Consider the following 24,584-nt stretch of genomic DNA (forward strand, 5'->3'; position numbering starts at 1 on the left):
TATTCTCATAAGACCGTGTTCACATTGCGATAATGCCGATCACTATTTCTCACTACTGGACATAGACCCAATTAGCAGTACAATGGAGAAAAACCCTTCCTGACTCTCCCTACCGCTTCACATATTAGGGCCAGTTCACACTGAGGAATCAGTGCTGAATTTTAGGGCTGATTCATCCCTGGAAATTCATGCCAAATTTTCCACGGCATGTCAATTCTTCTTCGAAATAAATTGAGCAGCGAGTTTCTGCTATAAAATTTTTTAGTGATGAATCAGCACAAATTCCATGTGGAATGCTCGTGGAAATTCAGCGCAGAATCTGAACAGAATTGGACACAATAAATGAATTTGATTAAATGAAAAATTAATTTGTGAGGTGATTCCGGGCAGAACATTTTCCTTGTGGATTCCAAGCAGAATTCCACAAGAACACTTTCCGCCCAGAACGCTTTCCTCGCTTATTTGGCGCTGATTCCTAATACCAGTAAATTTGTATATTGCATTTCTTAAGAAAGACATGTGAAGGTAAGTTAACACTGTAAAGTAGTAGAAAATAGAATAAAATGGGAAAAGCCATGCTTCTGTAACCTGCTAGACCTCCTTCCTTGGAAAACCATTTCACAGTTATATGTAAACACCACAGACTTTCCATGAGAAAATTGGTAACAAACTCATGACACAAATACATTGTTCACATTGTGTGGATGCAGTTTGCCAGTTCTGATGGTGACACGCAGAGTGCAATCTGTGTTCTCTGTGGGGTCTGCAAATAGAGTAGAAAAAGTTGCCACAAAAGTTTTGATAAAGACCAGTAAGTACTTTCCACTTCACACCCGCAGCCTTTTCTTCTGTACCGTGAAAAAAGTCGTCAAGAATAAAAGAAAACTCTGAATCTTTCAAGATCTATCTAAAAATCTGATCTCTTTTGGCTAATGTTCCATAAATGGCAAATAAACATTATGGGATGCTGATTACTCATCCTTTTTTTTCTTCTCCAGAATATCTTATTGTCGGGTGTCTAAGCATTCCCATTCCATCTACTGATGTGGACCCTGCACAGTATTACAGGTGGTTAAGTGACCGCATGCCAAGAAATGAGTCACATGTGCCAAACAGTTCAGAGGGACCTGCCGACCACACAAAGTATGTCATTTGTGTATTTGTGTTGTTGAATATCATGATATTTTCCTAAGAGGATCAAGGTTGATGGACTGCCTGTCAGTGTGCTCTGTGGGGATGATTGACAGGCAGGGACAGGCATGTCAATCATCCCCACAGAGCACGTTGACAGGCAGAGAGTCATGACTAGTTGCCACCTCTCTCCCAGCCTTGCACATTGGTATAAAAGCTTCTTTTCCCCTAATGTAGAACTACCACTCCAGACGTGGCTGGTATGCTCATGAAGCTGCACAGCGGATCTATACTGTGCAACTGGGAACCATATTATATCAGCACAATTGTGCTGATTTGTTCCCTTTAAAGCGAATGTACCAGTTCACTCACCAGTTCAGTGCTGGTGCAGAGATTGTGGTAGTGCGGTCCATTTTTCTAAATCCTGTGCTGGTTCCTTCATGTACACTGGCTCGCTCTGTGCAGTGGCCCGGTGCCCCAAGTATAATGATATACCCCCCAGTGACGCAAACCAGTCTTGGTTTTAATGGAAGCGTGTAAATGAGGGGAGCAGATATCATTACAGACACTTGTAGACTCTACAAAATATTTACTAACATTTCAAAGAAGTAAAAAGAATCGCCTAAAAATCTAAAGACTTTTATGGTAACCTTCTTTGATATGACTGTGTAATATATAGCAGCGGCACAGAAGAACAATGTTCTTTCCCTTTGTTTTATCTGATCTCTGGAACAATATGTTTTTGGTGTCCTACAAATTGTATTTGCAACATACATATCATGCCGTACCTGCTGTAATCCTAGTGATGAGCATTTCTTGTACATATTGTTTCTCAGGCTGTTAGCATCCCTCAAGAGAAATAAACCCATTTGTACTTATCTATTCCGAGTGATGCATGGCTGGGTGAACATTACATTGGTTTCAAGATTCAATAATAGGCGCAGCAGACACGAGGCAGCATGTTTAATTTAAAACCGTGTCATGGAGGTGAACATAAACTCACAGCACTTACTTTATCAAAGATCAGTATTAGATACTTGTGAATATACCTTGATAAAAAAAATCTTGTTTTCCTATTAAGTGAAGATTGAGAGTGTGGGATTCATTCTGTGCAATTTACCACCAGTAAAGTGTATTGTTTTACCTTACCTCCACTTCATGTCAAGCTGAAGATTGTAAATGGCTTTACCCAACAGAGGTAGATAGATGCAAAATAAAACCAAAATCTCATCTATAAATATGCACCAATAACCCAGAGTTGTTCTTTCCTCAAGTTTCTATTAAGTCATATTTAGTTATAACCATTCTGCTGTATTATTTCAAATGAAAACTAGAACTGACATCTTTTAGTTTAACATTCTGTAATAGTTGGAGTTTACGGAGCTTGAAGCTGCGCAGTGGACTCTCAGCCCTCCTGGCGCCATGTATTAATATGATGCTGGGAGAGCTGAACGTATTTGAATCTTTGCGGAACTTTTCTAGTACAGCCACAACATTTATATTTCTGATGAAAAAAAATAAATAATCAAAAATAGTAATACAAGGTCTTAGGTGTGTACAGTTGCAAGGTGATTTACCAACTAGCACCAAGATATAGAGAAACAATGGTAAGCACACCATGACATATTAACTAGAATTAATGTTTTATTGAAAATCACAAATACAAAATAATACGGCAACAATACATGATGAAACCCCCCTAAAAACCATTAAAATCAACCCACATGATACAGGAGTTGTTGGGAATATCACCAACAACCCACTCCCTGGCCCATATATACAACGCAGCTCCCTGGTGTATAGTAATGTCGATTAGGTATAACTGGTACTGTGCAAAGTAAATATTCTTCCTGCAAAACCTATAAAGTGCGAGTGCATATATCATCCAAATAATGTAAATGAATATACAGTGATACAAAGACGTGATAAACAACCAAATAAGATACTACTAGCAGGCAAGAACCACAGTATATCACCAGGACCCAACAGAAACACCAGAGAGCCTCTAGACCGGGAGACCGTAACCCACGCGTTCCGTCCACTAACTGGACTTTCTCAAGGGTAACATGATGGAGGGTAAAACATGATTATATATCATATACAATTAAGTAATTGGTGTCACATGTATATAACTAGCAGAAGCACTGCGGTACTAACCGTATAGGAAGACGTCTCCATGCATACAATACCAGGCAAAGATGGCCTCGATGGCGTATAGGAAACAATACTGCGCATGCGCAAGATGTCAAGAGATAGGAAGTGATGTCAGAGTCAAAAGCGAGGTTTGGTGCCGTGCGTTCCACCACCCGGAAGTATCCATGTAATGGGTGCTGGCCGCAACAGGCACATTTACATACCGCGCACGCGCAGCTGCTATAGGACAGCGCCTGTACAACAAAAATAATAATTAGGTATAGTATATTAACTAAGAGCATTTTTAGAGAGAATATATCACAACATAGGTTTCAAGGACGATATCAAAGTGAATCAGGGACTCAAATACTCATGGTGGTGGTCTTGCCCCTGGGTTTATTGGATAATTAAAGGGATCTTTGATACTGATGCTTGGTACCATTTCCTTATTGGAACAAAAACTGCTAATTTTACTTGAAAGGGTTATCCAGCGCTACAAAAACATGGCCACTTTCTACCCGAGACAGCCCCACTCTTGTCTCCAGCTTGGGCGGGGTTTTGCTGCTCAGTTCCATTGAAGTGAATGGAGCTTAATTGCAAACCGCACCTGAACTGGAGACAAGAGTCGTGTTGTCTCTAAAAAGAAAGTGGCCATGTTTTTGTAGCACTGGATAACCCCTTTATGCCCTATATAAACTTTTACAATATTTTTTAAAGGCTGTTAATCCCTTAATGACTAAACCAATTTTCGTTTTTACGTTTTCCTTTTTTACCTCCTCATGTTTAAAAGGTCATAGCACTTAGATTATTTCCCTACAAACCCACATAAGCCCGTCGTTCATCCTTTGGTAAAACTGACATGTTATATATGTTCCCCAAGCCAGTATGATTAAAGTTATATGCAAGTTGCATAACTTTTATATTATTTGATGGCTTTTAAAAAAACTAACTCTTTTAAAGAAAATAAATGTTCCTTAACCCCTAGACGACCCTGGGCGTACCCGGACGTCCTGGGACCCCTAGGGGTGTTCAGATTGGGGCTGGGTGCCGGCTCCACTCTGAACCGCCGCAGTCCTAACTGGGCACGGTCCGCAGTTGACAGCTGCATCTGATTACTATATGCAGCCTTATCCCTGGTGTCTAGTGGGGGGATCGCCCCCCCGCGATGCAATCGTGGAGAGGCGATCCCCGTGTCCGGTACCTGCCGGGGTCTGCGCCGTAATGGCGCTGATCCCGGCTCGGCACTCGACTTTTTTTCGGCTCCAGCAGCCGAAAGCAATTGAATGCCGATCTCATGGGAGAGATCAGTGTACTTATACTAGGAGTCCCCCAGGGGGGCTTCTAGTATAAGTGTAAAAAAAAAAAAGTGTTTTTATTAATAAAAAGCCCCCTCCCCTAATAAAAGTTTGAATCACTCCTATTTTCCCATGTTATAAATAAAAATAAATAAATAAACATGTTTGGTATCGCCGCATGCTTAATCGCACGGTAAACAGCATAAGCGCCAAAAAATTCCAAAGTGCAAAATTGCGCATTTTTGGTCACATCAAATCCTGAATTGTAATAAAAAGCAATCAAAAATTCACATACGTGCAATCAAGGTACCGTTAGAATATACAGATCATGGCGCTAATTTTTTACAAGCCATCAGATAAAATAAAAGTTATACAAAGTTTTACCCCAGGGCGAACAGCGTAAAATCAAAATCCCTCCAAATAAAAAAAATGCGCTTTTTTTCAATTTCACCACACATTTAATTTTTTCTTACTTTTGCATTGTACTTTATGAACAAATTCAGCCTGTCATTGCAAAGTACAATTAGTGGTGCAAAATATAAGGGGCTCATGTGGGTTTCTAGGTAAAAAAAAAAAATGCAACTCCTATGGCACAAGGAGGAAAAAAACGAAATGCAAAAATTGGCCCGGTCCTCTGAGGGTTAAAATTGCTCTATTCCCATGCTTATAACGCTTTTATCCTTTTGTCTATGGGGCTGTGTGAGGTGTCATTTTTTACTTTCCATCGATACCTTGATTGCGTATATGCGACTTTTTAAATGTTTTTTTTTTTTTCAATTTTTTCTGGATTTGGTGCAACCAAAAATGCGCACTTTGGCGCATTTTTGCGCTTACGACGTTTACTGTGTAAGTTCAGGAATGGGATAATTTAATAGTTTGGGCAATTACGAACATGGCGATACCAAATATGTTTATTTATTTATTTTTATATTTAAAATTAGAATAGGGGGGTGAATCAGACTTTTATTTAGGGCTTTTTTTTTTTTATTAATAACACTTTTTATACATTAATTACATGGGGGACTTCTAATATAACTACACTGATCTATCAGTGTAGTATACTTAATACAGCACCGACCCATTAGATCGGTGTTCTATTGGTCTGGTCTGCTGCAGACCATATCAATAGAAAACTGAGCCTGGTTCAGCATCATTCCAATGCATTGCGCGCGGGGGGGGGGGGGATACCACAACTAGACCCCAGGGAAAGGGCCATAGAGGACTTTTAAATGCAGCTGTCTTGTTTGACAGCTGCATTTAACAGTCTTAATTTAAGGGAGCGGCGATCGGCCACGCTCGCTAATAGCAGCAGTCTCGGGCTGCAGTTAGCAGTCGGGATCTAGGCAGTCGAGAGCAGGGTCATGGAGTGGCCCCCCTCTGAACTTCTCTAGTGACAATATGGCGTAAATATGCGTCATCCGTCGTTAAGGGGTTAAAGGGGTATTCTCATCTTAGCTAACAGAGTTTAAAGGGGTTATCCAGTGTGGGGGCACTTTTTGGGGGGGGACCGGGGAGGAGGTGGCTGAAATAAAAGACGTCCACTCACCTCCTCGGTTCCAGCGGCGGGTCACTCATCGCGGCGCTCCGGTCCCCGGTTCCCGGCCACTTCCTGGTGTCTGACGCTCAGCCACTCAGTGAAGGAGGCGGGATCCATTTGAAGTCCGCTCGGATCCCGCCTCCTTCACTGAGTGGCTGAGCGGCCCTGAGACGTAGCGTCAGACACCAGGAAGTGTCTGAGGACCGGGGACCGGAGCGCCGCGATGAGTGACCCGCCGCTGGAACCGGGGAGGAGGTGGCTGAAATAAAAGACGTCCCCCCCAGAAAGTGCCCCATGCTGGAGCACCCCTTTAACTTGAAGGGCAAAATAATAAATATGCAAATACATTCATTTAGCAAACTTGCCTCCTTCTCCTAATTGGCCCACTCTTTCTATTCCCTAATTAACAAATTTTTGTCTAGGCTACCAACCACAACTCTGCTCTAAAAGCAGTGGACTGGCTGATGTATATATAGTTATAGTGTAAATGTATAGAGACATAGGGGCAGTGGCATTAAGGCCTACACCTAGCGCAGACTGTCAAAGAGTCACATATTTTTGCACAAGGACTTTTAATTAATTAGGCAAAAAATCTACGCTGGTGCAGGCATAAATCATGATACATCAGGTACAGAAGAAGACCATGCCTCCACCCCACCTTGGCACGTTCTCCAACCCGCCCAAAGCATACATCGGCAGGTGGTATATGTATTATCTGGTGTAGGCACTATTTAGTAGTGTAAAGAGGCAATACACATACATTTTTTTGCAGATGCCTGTTTTGTGAATATTTCATTCACATCGGGTCCCGTTGCTGCTTGCTCTCCGTATGAGATTTATGTAGAGGCATTTTGTCTCAGAGCCTCTGTTCTGTGGGGAAATTTTTAAGCACAGCACAAAAAATTTCAGACTTTTCCGCAAAAAAATCGTCTTTTGATAATGATGGACATCATTAATGATCATGAACATTAATAATGTTCATCATGATCAAAATACAGATGTTTTTCACAAACAAAAATTTTTGGTGGAATCCCCCCCCCCCCAAGTGCATGATTTATTAAATTGTCTCATTGACGTTGCTAAATTAGATGCATCTTCACAACTGCTCCAAAACCAAAGTCTGCCGGGATTTCTAAAAGCTGACAGCAGACTTGTGGTTGCTCTTGGCTGAAGTCTGTTTGTGCAAAATGTCATACCTAAATCAAATTGTCACAATTCATAGATGTCTCTTAAGCTGCTAAAATAGCTCATCCTTCATAGGGGCATTTCCAAACTGACCTCAAAATAGTTGTGTTTCAAAAAGTCACAAATTTTTCAGCGAATACAAAGTTGCACAAAAAAGACGGCAAATATAAAAAGCCGCGCTCTGGTGCTGAGAGTTATCCCTATAGATACTGCTGTCAGCTCGACCGCAGCATCAATCGGGCTCCTGACAGAGAATTCTCCCTCTACAGAGGGAGAATTCTCTGTCTGGTGTCCCTTGGGGCTTTGCGACGTGATCGCAGAGCCCCGATGGAAGCCATGGAAACCGGAAGCCTTATGCTTCCGGTTTCCTGGCTTTGTAGGTCGGCGGGGGGAGGGAAGGCAGGGCGTGTGCCTTGCATGTGGCCGTGAACTCATTATGATCCCATAAGCTGATGTCCAAAAACGACCTGGACATTGATGCATCAATGACCCCAGGTCGTGAAAGGGTTAATAATAATATGTATTTGTATCATCATGAGGATCAGTAATCTAGAGCTGTACCTGAGGATTGTAATGTCATGATTCAACTAACAGATCCCTCCAAACTCACAGGAATGTCCCTTTTGCCTCCTATCCAGCAGCTATGGCATTGAACTGTCTTGTTTATTTGCATAATTCATAATTATCTTGGCTCTTCAGAATGTAGATGTATATTTAAAAGCATGATTCAATCTGATTTGATTGCCACTGCATTGTGTTCAAAGCAATTACCATTCATTTGGCTTTTGAGGCTGTTGAATGAATTTTCCACATGAGATGCCTTAATTTGTACATGTTTTATTGCAGTAAAGTAGGTGTTGGCAAGATGCCTAAAACTCTAGCAAAGGACCGTAACTCTTGTTGCTATGCAATAAAACAATGGGCCAGACGTGAAGACAAAATTTATTAAAATTTAAAATTTTAATTCAATTAAAAAAATTTTTGGTGTTGTATTTATAATGCTGTTGGAAATAGAAAATAAAACATTAGAGCTATCTTCCGGCATTGTGATCTGCTACTGCTAGAATTTTGTATTTACGAGTATTGTACAACTTGTAGTATAGTGCTGCGTCTCATACACCCAATATATGAAGTATTTTGTGTCATGAATATTTTATTTTTCATTTCAGTGCATCACATTTTATGCAGGACCTGTCGGCAATGTATGATGCAGTAAGAAGTTCATTGCCATCAAACATCCTAGAAGATCATTGTTCTGTAACACAGTTGGCTGACTTACGCGCAGTCATTGATACAGTGTCAGAGCAACTTCCTGCATTGATACAGGTATGTTGATATGCAGGATGAAAGTGAATGAAAGCCCTTGTATTGCTATGATACATGTGAAATATCATGTGGCCATTCATAATCCCTAACAGAATTTCCTTTGCCAACTGCGTGTGATAAAGAAAGCATATGACTTACCTATGAAAATAAAAGGAAAATAGAAAAAAGTGTTTTTAAACTTGTATGAGGGTGGATAGCTGGGTCACCGTGTTGTCAGATTGCTTTCAGTAGGCGCCAAAATAACAAATTAATTTTTGTCCCTACGTATAGTAGTAGACGTTTCTGTGTGATGCATAGGTGGGTCCCTCAAACCACTCAGTCTAAGTTCACACAATGCCTTTTTTTGGCCGTTCGATGGCTGTCTTTTTGGCCGTCCGTCATTTTGAGGCCAACTAACGTCTGTAATTTTGAAATCACAGCCGTCATTGTAAAATAACAAACGCTATTTGACCTTAAAATGACGGCTGTCCAAAAAGAAGGCCGAAGGTTGTTGAAATTGAGTGAATGGCCACCATATAACAGTAAATAACTGCCATATAATGGTAAATAACTGCCATTATTTCAATACAATACAATACACGGTCGTTGTTTTAAAATAACAGCAAATATTTGCCATTAAATGATGGCCATCAACTCAATTTCAACATTGTGTGAACAGATCCTTTCTGTGTTTTTAATCCACTCATGATTGAGGTTGCAAAATACTGAGCAAATACTGACTGAAATATACTGTGTGTGAACCAAGCCATATGGTGCTTGTAGAAGACTAATTGACTCAATTGCAGTAAATAAACTGGGGGAGGTTTATCAAGGTTGCACCCCTGGCGTACACCAGAGAGAAGGCACAGATTCTTGCCTTCTCCCTGGTGTACGCCAGCTGTCTCCCCCGCTCACCTGATGGGAGGGCGAGGCATAAACTAGGCAAAAATCTACACCTGCTTCAGAGCAGGTGTATATTTTTGCACAATGCCTGCGCCCAACTGTAGTAAAAGGCGTACGCCTTTTAGTAAGTCCAGACAGGGGGTGGGGCTTTAATTAAAACTGGCGTACTCTTATGTCTTCATAAATGTCCCCTACTGTGCATCTTAGGTTATGTCACATTTAAATATAACTGGTGTTTGGAACTATGCTACTATGAACTGTCCCATACCCACACAATATCCATGGATTTCATTCCGCCGAACATAGCCTAAAGCACTCTATCTATACAAAAACAGTATACACACAATTATAGTTTTTATGTCAGAAACACAGGTTGCTCTTTTGAGTCCCCAAAAGACTATATAGGTTGAGAACTTATCCTAATGTACTGACTTTTAGACTATGTTCACTCTATTGAAATCAATGGATGTAGCACAGGTAAGCTGAGGTTTATGTTGGCATACCATTTTTTTGGCTTGGTTACATATCCAAACATTGATTCCAATAGGAATGTACAGGATGTGAAGATGCCATTTTTTATATACAGTGGTACCTCGGTTCTCGAACTTAATTAGTTCCGGAAGGCAGTTTGAGAACCAAGCAGTTTAAAAACCGAGCAGTGTCTTCCCATAAGAAATAATGTAAATGTGATTAATTGGTTCCAGCAGCCACCAATAATTACCTAAAATACTCATTTATTACACTGATAAGTGCTCAGTATAATCACTACAGTACAGAACAGCACTATACTGTACAGGACATTAAACATAAGAAATGTTCATCAGAACCAGCAATTATAGTACAGTAGTCACCAACTCCTCACCCATCCTTTACTGTATAGCGTCCCCCCCCCATCCAAGCACTGTAATGTATGGGAGATGGTGGTGCACTGCCTGTACTACTACTGCACTGTATATGCACTCCAGCAGTCTTATACAGTACAGGATGGGAGATAGTGGTGCACTGACTGTACTACTACTGTACTGTATATGCACTCCAGCAGTCTTATACAGTACAGGATGGGAGATGGTGGTGCACTGCCTGTACTACTACTGCACTGTATATGCACTCCAGCAGTCTTATACAGCACTGTACTGTATGTAAAGTTTTCGTTCGAAAACCAAGCAGTTCCAAAGCGTTTGAAAACCGAGGTATTACTGTATATATTTATTTCTTGTAAATAACAAAGAAATAATACAAGGAATGTCTTTTTCAGATTGACCAGTCTCTCAAAGAAGAGTTTTCTACCCATTGTAAAGCTGCTGGTGAACAAACAAGTCGGCACGTTCTTTTACAGGTAAAAATGCAAACGATTCCTATTTATCTGTCAATGCGGAGTATATTCTCTATATAATGTCTTTATTAATAGATGTTACAGCACATTAAAACGCCCACGCTATAAACATCTTGGTGGAGAATGAACAACTTACCTATTCATAATGTAGTCAGGCCAATTTGCTATCAGGGTACTCTGTAATAGATCATTGGCGCATACTATATGCATTATATATGCAATGATGGAGCCCTCTTAGATTCCACATAAAGAGTAGGATTACATATCACATTTGTTACTGGTCAAGTGTTAATACTATTACATTGAGTAAAGGTGTTCCTCCTTTCCTTTGTGTTGTGCGTGACATTGAGAAGGCTTATGTGTCTTATAAGGGCAGCGGGGAACATCAATTTCATTGCTGGTAATATTTTATCATCAAAATATAAGAGTTAGAGCTGACACTGCTGAATTAGCTTGTAGCAGTCATGATAATATAAAGCCTTCTGCACCTGCTTCTCTTGGCACTTTTCTTTGTGGACTCTTCCCGCTTATGGGCTATTAATCATTGGCAACCAGGGAAGTTGCAGACTGATGCACTTTGGATTGCAGGCATAATAGGAAGAACATAGCTCTCTAAATGTCTTTATTGTGATGAGCAGTTTCAATTGACCATAGTGGTATTATGGTTAACCACTTAATTGGGAAATATTTCCACTTTTTCGCAACGAAGCATAAGAGCATAACGAAAGGCTTGGCTTTAAATTTAAAGGAAAAAAAATCCATCTTTGAACACTGACAATAAAGGAGAAGTCCGGCGACTTCTAAAAGCCGGCAGCCTGCAGGGAGAGGGGGAAATTGATTATAAGCTGGAACTTATCTCTCCCTGTGCCTGAAGTGAGCGGTGGGACCAGCCCCGGGACTTTTGTCCGCCCATACCCTCCCCCCCCCCCCCCCCCCCCCCCCCCAAAGTAATTTTCCCTTAAGTTGTGATGATGTCATGACTTGGGGGGAAAAATACCTGTCCCGGCTGATGGACCAGCCGCTCAGCCAATCAGTGACTGGAGCGGCGTCCCGCCCCAGTCACTGACTGGCTGAGCGGGCATTCTATCAGCGGGTTGTGACATGGACACCCCAGAAATCCCGGAGCCAGACAGGGGTCCTATGGCTGCTCCCGCCGCTCCCTGTAGGGACATGGAGAGGTAAGTTGATGCTTGTAATCAATTCCCTCTCTCCCCCTGCAGGCTGCCGGCTTTTAGAAATTGCCGGACTCCTTTAAATCTATTCTACAGAATTCATTATTCAAGAATGTTGTTAGAGGAATCTTTCTTTATGTTAAAATAAAATATATGGAATTTTAAAATATATTATTGGTAAAGTACTTTCTTATTTTGAAATTTTCACTCTTGTCCCAGCAGACCTTAGGCCACATTCACAGGTTCAGTAAATACTGTCCGTGCACGGACTATGTGCTACTGACTGGATCTTGGAACCCCCAGTATCATAGTTCATGACGGCTGTGTCAGTACAGTAGCGCGAGGTTCTCGGATCTTGGATCCCCCAGCATCATAGTTCATAATGATGCTGTGAGCTCTGGAATTGTTAAATCTCCATGCTACTGTACTGACATGGCTGTGTCAGTAGCGCAAAGATTTAACTCTTTCGGAGCTCACAGCATCATAATGAATGCCCTATTCAGCACCTAGCATAGTGCATAACCTTGTATAGTCAATCTGTGTACATAAGACTTGGACTCATTAACAGTATATAGTTAATTGCAAAGAATTTAATAAAGCATATTTTGGACTAGGATGCCAGCACCTTTGAAGACATAGTGCTGGTATAAATATGCTGCTACGTGAAGGGATTTTTGTGCTAGCTATAACATGGAAGTACTGTACGAACTAATGGGAAATCTCAAGAATTGTGACTGACATTAGTTCAAAGTAATTCTTCTTTATGTTCTGCTGCTGCCAAATAAAGCACAGCTGGACAACTAAGACAGCTCCCTGAGTCGAACATAGATAATCAATATTATTATTCATCATTTTAGATTCATTTTCACAGACTGGAATAAGAATAAGCTAGTCTGACAAGCCACGTACCATCACAGCAGCTGTGACATGCTGCATAGTCTTTTTTAGCCTGCAGTGTCAGATAATAAAAATATGGAAATCCTGATTTCTTGGCGCTGGAATAATGTTTTAAAAAGGTCTGTTGTGGTTTCATTTATTTATTTATTTTACTATGCCCCACTTCCAGGTATATCACATACCCGGATCCTCCAGCTGCAACGTCACGGCCCCACTGCTTGATTGCCTGCTCAGCCAGTCAGTGACAATGCAGCGGGAGAAGCTGCAGGCGGCCAACAGCTGTCAGGGAGACCCAGGAGCAGTGCTATGGGACACCCCCCTGCCTGCCTGCCTTTTTTAAAGTGACTCTGTATCCACAATCTGACCCCCCCCCCCCCCCAAAACCACTTCTACCATCAGATAGCTGCTTTTAATCCAAGATCTGTCCTGGGGTCCGTTCGGCAGGGGATGCAATTATTGTTTTAAAAGCAACTTTAAACTTGCAGCCCTGTGTCTAACGGCCGGGGCTTACATTAGTATATGCATTAGGCCTGCACAACCTCTCTTTTACCTCCTCCCCACCCTCCTCATCATTAGGAATGCTCCAGGCAGATTGCTTCCTATTCCCCTTCTGTGTGCATAATGAACATGGGCTGGATCATTAAGACACCTGTGCAAAGCTCAAACAGCAGTAAATGTTCCTGGATCATTCCTAATGCTGAGGAGGGCGGGGAGGAAGGACGGAGAGTTGGCGCCAGCCTAATGCATATACAAATGTAAGCCCCGGCCGTTAGACACAGCGATGCAGGATTAAAAATTGTTTTTAAAACAATAACTGAATCACCTGCCGAACGGACCCCAGGACAGATCTTGGATTAAAAGCAGCTATCTGAAGGTACAAGTGGTTTTGGGGGGATCAGATTGTGGGTACAGAGTCGCTTTAAGTTTACAGGGCTTCTCCTTCACAGTAACAAGAATTAGCCATTGCCTGTCAAGATCAACCCATATGATACAAAGATAATCCCGCAGACAAGACTATGGCGATTTCTCAATCTCTCAAATACTCAAGTATTTGCTGCTATATTCATTCTGTAATTGGTGTTTGGTTATGGGGTTTCTATGGATTCTTTATCACAATTCAAAGTAAGGAAGTGGAAATCTTCTGATAATTTGTATATACACTTAATATGAACTGATCTCAGGCCTGTAGTCATTTTAAGAATTACAGTCTCTATAGGGTGCTTATATTCCTCTGGCACTACTCATTGCGATCTTCTCATATCTATCTATAACATGTGAGAGGATCTTTTTTACTAGATTTTTCCTTTGAGGTTTACTAAGAATATATAGACGGTATTTTATGGGTGATTTTCTACCTATTCACTTACATGTTAAACTTAAATGGGCACTGTAGTTTCAAACAATTTGTGTCATAAAATATACGATCTGTAACATATCGTGTTTGTAAATCAATTCATTTACCAAAATATCCCAGAAAAACATGTCCAAAGCCTTCTCCAGTGGGTATCTCCCGCTGCAATTTGCTGTCACTGCCTGTTGTTAGGCTGAGCACGTCTATAGTTTACGTTAGATCAGGACCGAACATAGGAAGTAGACACAGGGCTTGCAGTTTCCATCAGAGAGCTGGTCAAATGGGGGGGTGGGGGGGGGGGGGATCTGCACGCTAAGCCAGTCTGCCCTTTGACAATGATTTACACTGTTCCTGAAAGATAAATTAAAGCCCCCCCTCACTACCCATAAAGCTCAGGATAGCTGTCTTGAAAAGCGAATGTATCACCGGTACATCACTTTTCTGATATTTACATGGATAGAGCGGCACTGGCACGGGATGCTGGTGCCATGGTCCTTTTTTTAACCTCGGCCTGGTTCCCGCATACGGCACCGTCATATTTAAGGGCATTGGCCAGGGGTGAGGCACTGCAGGCCGGCAGTTTTTTTTTTTTTTTTTTTATTATACTCGGACACACAGCTGCTTACTCCTGTTAAGTTTTTTATGGGCTGTGCCAAATTTTACGGTTGTTGCGCAAAAATCATCATTAGACGCAAGTGCCCTGATACATCTTGCAAAATTTATTGCATTATTTACGCGTTTTTTGCAGTCCGTTTTTTTTTCCATCCTTTTTTGCAACAAAAAAGAATGGATTGAAAAAGGAAGCAAAACACATTTTTTTAGTGTACACAAAAATGCGATATAGATAGTACACTGTGGTAGAGAGTGGTAGGGTACTACCGTCTACTGGTCTTGTATGGCAGTGACAACCATGAAACAAACTCCTGATGAAGTGAGCGAAACGTACGTCGGGCTGTTGTGCCAGTCGGGGGGTAAGATCTCAGTGTTGGTCCTGTGGTATGAGTCACTGTTGTATGGCTTTACGTATAATGACTTACTAATTTTTTTTCTATGTGTGTTTGGTTGACTACTATAATTTACTATAATGTATTATCTCTCTCTCTCTCTCTCTCTCTCTCTCTCTCTCTCTCTCTCTCTCTCTATATATATATATATATCTTTTGTTACATTACACTGATGTCTTCCTCCCCCTCTGGTTTTGACCTCTGTGACTTATCCCATATTTCATTTTATCTGCTTTTATTAATTGATATATTCTAATAAAGACTTTCTGTATATCTTTACTGAATTGTGCAATTTCTTTGGTTTTTGGTTTGTATGCTTGTTGCACTTTGGAATATTGGTGGCAGGACTTTATAGGTTGTCTTACACAAAAATGCGGTCAACCACAGTATTTGTATACGCTAAAAAAAGGATGCATTTTTAATCCGTTTTTCTTTTTATTATGGAATGGAAAAACTGATTAATGGAAAAACTGATCAAAATGGAGGCACACAAACGCTTCCTTTTTTCTTATCCATTTTGCAAAAAACTAATGGAAAAAAAATGGACTGCAACAGCACAGAGTGAACCCAGTCTAAAACAGCTTGGCTACAAAGCTGTGCTAGTGTAGGATTTTGCGCAAAAATAAATAAATTTGCACTTGACAAATCTAATGAAAACTAGTTAATAGAACAACCCCCTCTCCCTTGCATACATTGAAAAAAGGTGCAAGCAATGAAAACTGATGTAAAATAGCGCAAAACCCTTAATAAGTCTTGGACAGGTATTTATTAAGTGCACAAAATCTACTTATTAGCCAAAAAAACCCCATAATAATAAATGTCCCCTATGGCCCCATTCACACTAAGCAAAAATGTCGGAAGCTCCGCCGCGGAATCCCGCCGTGCTAAGTGTGCTGCTTTGAGTGGAGGTGAGTGTGCGCGCTCCTCCGCTGCCGCAGCTCTCTGCTCAAAGAACTAACATGTCAGGACAATGACAGAAGGAAGCGGACGCCTTCACTCCTTCACTCACAGTGAGACACTGAGCACGGCGGGATTCTGCGGCTCAGTGTGAATGGGGCATGTGGGGGAGGCAACCCATCAGATTCCATCTCTCATTTTCCAAAGAATCTGTGAGGAATGAAAGGTGGAATCTGATTGGTTGCTAGGAGCAACTGAGCAAGTTTCACTTTACACCATGGTTGATAAATCTCCCCCCATGTTTGATAAATCTCCTCCTATGTGTTTAGATTTTTAAGATTTACATTAGTAGCTTCTCACTTAACTCAGCAGACAAAGCTGAATCCCCAATAAAATGTAAAAAAAAAAATATTAAGTATTTCTTGTGTATATCACTCAATGCTACTGATTTCATGGGGGTATAAAATGGCCTGAGGGGGTATGAATTGGCCTAGGCCAAAATATACCCCGGGGCATAAAATAGCCTAGGCCAAAACATACCCGGAGTATAATCTAGCCTAGGCCATTTTAACCCCGGGTATAGTCTGGGCTGGGGGTATACTCTGGCCTGTTACACCGGCATGCCCCTCAGTGGGAGGAAACCCCTGTCCCTTTATGACATGTCTCCAATGATTCTAATGGAGCCGAGACATAGAGGGGAGGGAGTTTCCTGCCACTAGGTGCCTGCCTCACCCCCAGCTGGTGCCCGGAAATAGAACGGCGCCGTAGGCAGGCTGCAGTTCAAAAAAAGGACTGCTGTATCCATATAAATATCAGAAAAGCGATGTACAGGTGGTACATTTGGTGGTACATACAATAGTCTCATAAATACCAGTTTACCTACTATAATGTGTTCAGTGTGCTGTAGTGTAATCTCCCCTTCCACCCTCCATTAGCTTCCTATTAGCGGCCATTTAGTGTATCCCCTTACTTTCTGAGCTGCTTTTTTTTCCCATGTATGCTTGTAAGGCATCTTGTAAAGCCAGTGCATCAGTAACAACTTCTCTCACTACATGCCACCCATAGTGTTGGCTAGGGTACAGTAGAACAGTATAGGCTGTTCTATAGAAGGGTAACAAGACATAGCCAGAGCTGTGTGAGCTGCTCTGCATTAAGCTTGGTGTATATTCTTTTTCAAACAGTTGTACTAATGTGCATTTTATTTTATGTTTTTTTGTACATGTATACATATGCTATATGTATTTCTCTTAAACAAAAATAAAAGTTTTGTGAAGTAAACCAGATTTTGCTTTGTTTCAGGAGTGCAGCTGGATGAATGCGAACCTTAAGCATATTAAAAGCACCGTTTCAGTGTTATCACATTGTTTGTTGGGAGGTGTGACAGCAATACCAGAAAGTCTGAGAGACGCTGCCGAAGCTCTAGAAAAAGGACAGGTCCCCAAATCGTGGCTTCCCCCGCACAGCTGCCAAACATTTCACAATATTATCCCCTGGCTGGAAGGCAAGTCATGCAAAACATGTGTTCCCCAGTAATTCATTCTTATTCTGTATATAGATTACCAATTTACTGTTCCCTGCCAGGTATCCTATATTGCTTCTTACTACACTGAGTTATTGGTAATAATGTTGTTACTGACAGGAAGGTGGATAAGAAGAGTAGCTTTATAATAAACTAAGCTAGAGCATTCACGTGTGCAATAGAAAAGAACTAGTTGAATTTATTATTTGCTTTAGATAAGCGCAACTTGAACATGCTCGAGTCATTCAGCATTTGATTACTGGTGGCTGAAGAAGTTGGATGCAGCCTTAAGGAGTCCAGGAAAACATGGAAACAGACAATGGCCATGTTCATACACTGTAAGAGACCGGCCATTCTGTGACCCAGCCGGGTCACGGAACGGCTGGTCCCTGAATAGATTATCCCGGCCTGTAATGTAGTACTGGCCGGATGATCTTTAGTGCTGCTGAGTTCTGATGCTGGTGCTTCCGTGCACGCCCGCATCAGAACTCGCCACTGCGCAATATGGACAGGGCCGGCTCCAGGTTTTTGTGGGCCCTTGGGCGAGAGAGCCTCAGCGGGCCCTTTTGTATAGCACACCTCGGGGCACACCTAGCACACCTCGGGGCACACCTAGCACACCTCGGGGCACACCTACCAAATAAAGTTTGACAAAATATCGAAAAAAAACGTAATCCAGTAACTCACAGGTGACGTCTTCTTTGATCCGAGGCGATCGCTCTCCCTTTCCTCTCTATCTGGCCCAGACCTCCATGATGATTTCTTCCAGCTACAATTATCTCTTCGGGACCTGTCAGACAAACATGTTAGGCTCCGCACTTTTCCAACAACTTCCTTCCCTTTTTCCCACCCATAGGCTCCTATACAGTAGTAACTCCGCTGTTTGGTGTCATGTGCAGTAAAGTAAGGAGGTTTGTGGGTCCCGTGCTGTGCCCCCCCCATATAGTAATAATGCCCTCTGTCCCCATAGTAATGCCCCCTGCTCTGCCCCATAGAAATGCCCCCTGATCTCCCTCAGCACAAAAAAAAACATACTCACTAATCCGGGGGACGGGTCCTCTCTTGTGTGCGCCTTGTGGATCCACCAGCAGGCGTGATGACGTCATCGCTCTGTGCCTGTTGGTGAGAGCGCATCCATGCTAGAATGGACTAGAATGGAGGTGCTAGAAGGAGGTCGTCCCCCTGGAGTCTGTATTCTAGCTTCTTCACCATAGAGCAGGCTAGAATGGAGTTACAATAGAGACATTACATGAGGTATACCAGGGGGAACTACAACTCCCAGCATGTCCAGCCTGTTATTATGGGATATCAAAGGACATTACAGGAGGAGATTTAAGAGGAGTACTACAACTCCCAGCATGGACAGCCTGTTATTATGGGAGATCAGAGGCCATTACAGGAGGAGATATAAGAGGACTACAACTGCCAGCATGGACAGCCTCTTATTATGGGAGATCAGAGGCCATTACAGGAGGAGATATGAGGAGAACTACAACTCCCAGCATGGCCAGCCTGTTATTATGGGAGATCAGAGGCCATTACAGGAGGAGATATAAGAGGACTACAACTGCCAGCATGGACAGCCTCTTATTATGGGAGATCAGAGGCCATTACAGAAGGAGATATAAGAGAAGGACTAAAACTCACAGCATACAGAGGGAAGGTATTAGTGAGCCCCGCCTCCTCATGTCACATGACAATGATCACAGGTCCTTCATCCATATACAGCCTCTCCAGTTCTCAGCCCCGCCCCTTATGACGTCACCACAGGTCCTTCATCCATATGCAGCCTCTCCCGTTCTCAGTCCCGCCCCCTTATGACGTCACCACAGGTCCTTCCCCAGTGCAGGAAACAAGGCAGGTCCTTCCCCAGCCCCTCCAGCCCTCCCCCAGACTTGGGGTCGGCAGCACCCGCTCCCCCGGGGGTCGGTGATGCGGCGGGCGTCTGTCTCACTGCTTGGGCAAGTGTCGGGGGCCCCTTGAGCGGCCGTGGGCCCCGGCACTTGCCCGAGTATGCCAGGTGCTGACGCCGGCCCTGAATATGGAGCGTGCGGCCGGAGATGCTCGCTTCATAGCGTGCACTGACAGGGTTTTCTGCAGTCGCTATTCACTGAATAGCGCACGTAGAAAACTAACATGTCAGTTTCTCACGGCGCCCCTAGTGATCCCCGACGGAGCGTATACTATGTGTATACACTCCGGCCGGGATTACATAGACTGCAATGTAATGTATATTTTCGGAATAATCACGGCCGTTGTTGCAATCGGCAACAAAGGCTGTACTTTTGCGAAAATAAACATTTTGTTAACATAGCCTATGGCTGTATCCATGTTTTCCAGGCAGCTTTAAGGCTGCATCCAATTTCATCCGGTATTCAAATGCTGAACAATTAGACTCGAGCATATTCAAGTTGCACTCATCTCAACATTAGATCCATTTCTCCAGAACATTTAAGGTAAAATATGTGACTGCTTCTATATACTGTATATAGAAACATATCACCACAAACATGTAGTACCACCCATCTCTCCATATTAGCTATGCATATATTCCCGATAAGTATCCTAAGGGAAGCAAGCATAAATGTGTCCTACCAATAATGAATTACACCAAAAACTTTACAGCGTTGGGTTAAGTTTTCCCCTAAATGAGTCATCTAGAGTTTTTATCACTGACTGCAGTCAGATTCTGAAATATCTTCATATGAACAAATGTACGTTGAGGCACTGGTATCCCCCGCCGACTGCACTGCCATGGGAGGCATTTTTAATGTAAGCTCTATAAAGCAAAGGATTATGTGGTGAGTGCCCTTCTACCTTCTGTACATTTGCTTATATGAAGATTTACTCTGCACCTGTCAAGAAGTGAGCACCACAGCATGATAATTGCACACTCTGCAAACTTGGACTAAAGGGTTAACCTAGTGCCGATTGCTATTTCTACCATTGCACTACCATTTTTTTGTATATTATTATGGCGCCAGTCATAATGCCTTAGATTTTGGTCTGCTATGTTATCAGCATTTAGAGAGATGCTTTACAGCAGCCACATGGGCAGTCTGGAGCTAGGCATGCTCTGACTATATAATGTAAAAGGTAAAATGGGAAAAAAATTAAAAACAAAAATATAACTAAAAATATATTTTTTTTTTAAAGAATGTTTGACAAAAACATATAGGGACTGTATTATCTAGATTTTTATATTGATAAAAGCCAGTTGTCTGTTTCTATTTGCCGACTGTAAATTTTTTTTTGCCCATTATGATCGGGGCTGCCATCTTGCCAAAGCCATCTTAACAGCATTTAGTCGTATACTTTACAGCAAACCCCAGGTACTATAGACATAACAAACAGCACCTGTCCCATTCTGGTGAATTAGGAGGGCTTTTGGACATGCCTTTATAGAGGTCATTCTACGAGGAGTGGGAAGCCAACAGGTATTGTGTATACCTCCGTGTAACGCCTGGAGTAGTGGATCCACTGGACCGACACCAGCGATGGCACTAACCTCACCAGGGGGCGGAGTCTAAGGGGCCGCTGGTTTTCACCAGAGCCCGCCGCAAGGCGGGATGGACTAGCTGCGGCAGGCGACCCCCAGGTCGCTACCCCTGGCTTGGTTGCTGGTGTCGGCAGGCGAGGCGTGGCAGGAGATGGCACAGGCAATGGACTGCAGGTGAGAGCGCACGTGACTGGCTGAACACGGGAACAGATGGAGGGACAGGGGAACAGGAACCAGGAACAGGGACTAGGGACCAGGTAACGGATAGGACTCAGGAACAGGGACTTGGGACCAGGTAACGGAATAGGACACAGGAACAACAGGGAGCTGGGCCAAACGCTAAGGAAGCATGTAGAGTCTCCAACACAGGGGACAGGGCATGCTGGGATTTATAGGGGAGTGATTGGGTGCAACTACCAATTAGGAGCGCACTGCCCCTTTAAATCTGAGACAGCCGGCGCGCGCGCCCTAGGAGGCGGGGACGCGCGCGCCGGCCGGCACAGCGAGAGACGGGAGCGTGGAGAGGTGAGGCGCCCCCCGGGGCCGAAGTAATAGCAGCGCCGGGTCCCTGACTATGGACACCGGCTGCTGCATGGGGCAGGAGGCGGTCGAGGCGGCGGCCCGGAACGCGGGACGCCGCTGCGGCCGTGACAGTACCCCCCCCCTTTGGCCTCCCCCTCTTTCTTGCCTGCAGATGGCACAGGAAGCCACAAAGTCTTTGACATCTTGGAACAGACTGGACCACCAGTAGTGGCGGGAGATCCGTTGGCCGGTCTTACGGACTCCAGAGTGCCCGGCCTCCAATGAGGAATGTCCCCACTTTAAAATACCTCTTCGAAGCGCAGGGTGAACATGGGTCTTTCCGGGGGGTACTTTCCGAAGAGTAGAGGTGACGACTGGTACTAGACGATCAGGAGATATAACGTGGCAAGGGGATGTGGGTTTGTGGAAGAGATCCTTCTGTAAGTTCTCCCGGTGGTAAGAGGACATAGAGTGCTTGGTGAGGTGCTGAGGTGACTTGAGACACTGGCTGGAACAGTCCTGACCCCAACTGAGAATCTCCCCGGTTCTCCAGTCCAGCTTAGGGGCATGTAATTGCAGCCAAGGGAGTCCCAGGAGAACGGTGGGGGAAGAATGGGGCAGAACGTAGAAGGATATCTTTTCCTGATGTAAAGGACCCACCTGGAGGACTAAAGGTGCGGTCTGGTAGTACACACGGTCGGTAAGAATTTCGCCCGTGACCGAGGAGATAGTCAGGGGCCTGGCTAGGCGGGTCACGGGTAGCTGCCATCTTTGGACCAATGTAGCCGCAATAAAACTGCCTGCTGACCCAGAATCGAGAAAGGCAGTAGTCTGGTGATTTTGTCCTGAGGGAGTCCGGATGGAAACTGGCATAGACAGACTTAGAAGGGTGGCCTTCACACCTAGGGAGACCTGTCCCACCGGACCTAGGTGTGAGCATTTTCCGGACGTTTGAGGACGTAGGGGACATCTCAGCCGAAAGTGACCTGAACCACCGCAATAGAGACAGAGATTCAACTCCAGACGACGGATTCTTTCATCAGGCGTCAGGTGAGCCCGTTCCACCTCCATAGGAATATCAGGAGAGGGCTGGGACATCGGAAAGTCAGGATTCTGGAAAACCGGCGCCAGCTGGGGATGGCGACGGGAACGGCTTAGTAGATGTTCATGCCGAACCTCCTCCTCCCTCTCCGAAAAACGAGTATCAACTCTGGCGGCCAGTAGGATGAGTTCGTTCAGGGAAGTAGGTAGGTCTCGGGCGGAAAGCACGTCTTTCACTTGACTGGATAGGCCCTTCTTGAAGGTGGCTATTAGAGCGGCTTCATTCCAGTCCAATTCAGCCGCCAGGGTACGGAACTGGATGGCGTAGTCACCAACAGAGGAGCTCCCTTGAGAGAGGTTGAGGAGAGCAGTCTTGGCTGAAGAAGCACGGGCAGGTTCCTCAAAGACAGAGCGAAACTCGAATAGGAAGGCCCGGAGATTGGCAGCAACAGGATCATCACGGTCCCACAGTGGCGTGGCCCAGGCCAGAGCTCTTCCTTCCAATAGGCTGATGATGAAAGCCACTTTAGAGCGCTTGGTGGAAAACTGACTACTTAAAAGTTCAATATGCATGGTGCACTGAGTCAGGAATCCTCTGCACAACTTAGAGTCACCAGAGTATTTGCTTGGGAGAGCAAGTCGGAGTGTAGAAACAGCGTCAGGAGGTGGTGTGCGCTGTAAGGCGGCAGTGAGTTGCTGGATCTGCTGCGACTGTTTCTGGATTTGTTGCGCCTGTTGAGCGACCACTCTGGCGACGTCACGGAGATCAGGCACCTCGCCGGGATCCATGGTTGGAGCCTACTGTAACGCCTGGAGTAGTGGATCCACTGGACCGACACCAGCGATGGCACTAACCTCACCAGGGGGCGGAGTCTAAGGGGCCGCTGGTTTTCACCAGAGCCCGCCGCAAGGCGGGATGGACTTGCTGCGGCAGGCGACCCCCAGGTCGCTACCCCTGGCTTGGTTGCTGGTGTCGGCAGGCGAGGCGTGGCAGGAGATGGCACAGGCAATGGACTGCAGGTGAGAGCGCACGTGACAGGCTGAACACGGGAACAGATGGAGGGACAAGGGAACAGGAACCAGGAACAGGGACTAGGGACCAGGTAACGGATAGGACTCAGGAACAGGGACTTGGGACCAGGTAACGGAATAGGACACAGGAACAACAGGGAGCTGGGCCAAACGCTAAGGAAGCATGTAGAGGCTCCAACACAGGGGACAGGGCATGCTGGGATTTATAGGGGAGTGATTGGGTGCAACTACCAATTAGGAGTGCACTGCCCCCTTAAATCTGAGACAGCCGGCGCGCGCGCGCCCTAGGAGGCGGGGACGCGCGCGCTGGCCGGCACAGCGAGAGACAGGAGCGTGGAGAGGTGAGGCGCCCCCCGGGGCCGAAGTAATAGCAGCGCCGGGTCCCTGACTATGGACACCGGCTGCTGCATGGGGCAGGAGGCGGTCGCGGCGGCGGCCCGGAACGCGGGACGCCGCTGCGGCCGTGACACTCCGTTATATATATTCTGGTGTCACCTGTCACTGCTGCCTGTGGTAATAAGAAGGGCATTGCTTGGGAATTATCTGTACAGAACAGGAAGTCTCAGCTTAGTTTTACGCCTAGTGGTGAGAATGAAAACTGCAAGATTTTAAAATTATTTTAAAATATTGCTTGTATAATGAAAAAACAAAAACAAAAATCTTAAAAATACTGTATATCTTCTGTGAAACTTGTTTTTAACAAAAGCTCATTCTCTGATGACACATTCTCTTTAAGCAATATTCTGAACCTCAGTTTGGACTGGGAATTTCTTTGAATCTCTTTGCAAGTGACACCAGTTCGTATTAGAACAATAATAAAACAATATT

At 44.1% G+C, this 24,584-nt stretch overlaps 1 protein-coding gene across 1 annotated transcript in view; it reads left to right on the forward strand.

Moving 5' to 3' along the window:
• Window positions 1-24,584, forward strand: part of LOC138794189 (uncharacterized) — a 316,322-nt gene that overhangs the window by 265,644 nt on the left and 26,094 nt on the right. The window contains exons 91-94 of the mRNA XM_069972965.1: window positions 999-1,143; window positions 8,451-8,607; window positions 10,745-10,825; window positions 17,443-17,644. Of these exons, the coding sequence (XP_069829066.1) occupies window positions 999-1,143; window positions 8,451-8,607; window positions 10,745-10,825; window positions 17,443-17,644 (585 nt within the window). The remainder of the gene's footprint in view (window positions 1-998; window positions 1,144-8,450; window positions 8,608-10,744; window positions 10,826-17,442; window positions 17,645-24,584) is intronic.

This window comes from Dendropsophus ebraccatus, chromosome 5, assembly GCF_027789765.1.
Source record: "Dendropsophus ebraccatus isolate aDenEbr1 chromosome 5, aDenEbr1.pat, whole genome shotgun sequence".
NCBI classification, from domain to species: domain Eukaryota; kingdom Metazoa; phylum Chordata; class Amphibia; order Anura; family Hylidae; genus Dendropsophus; species Dendropsophus ebraccatus.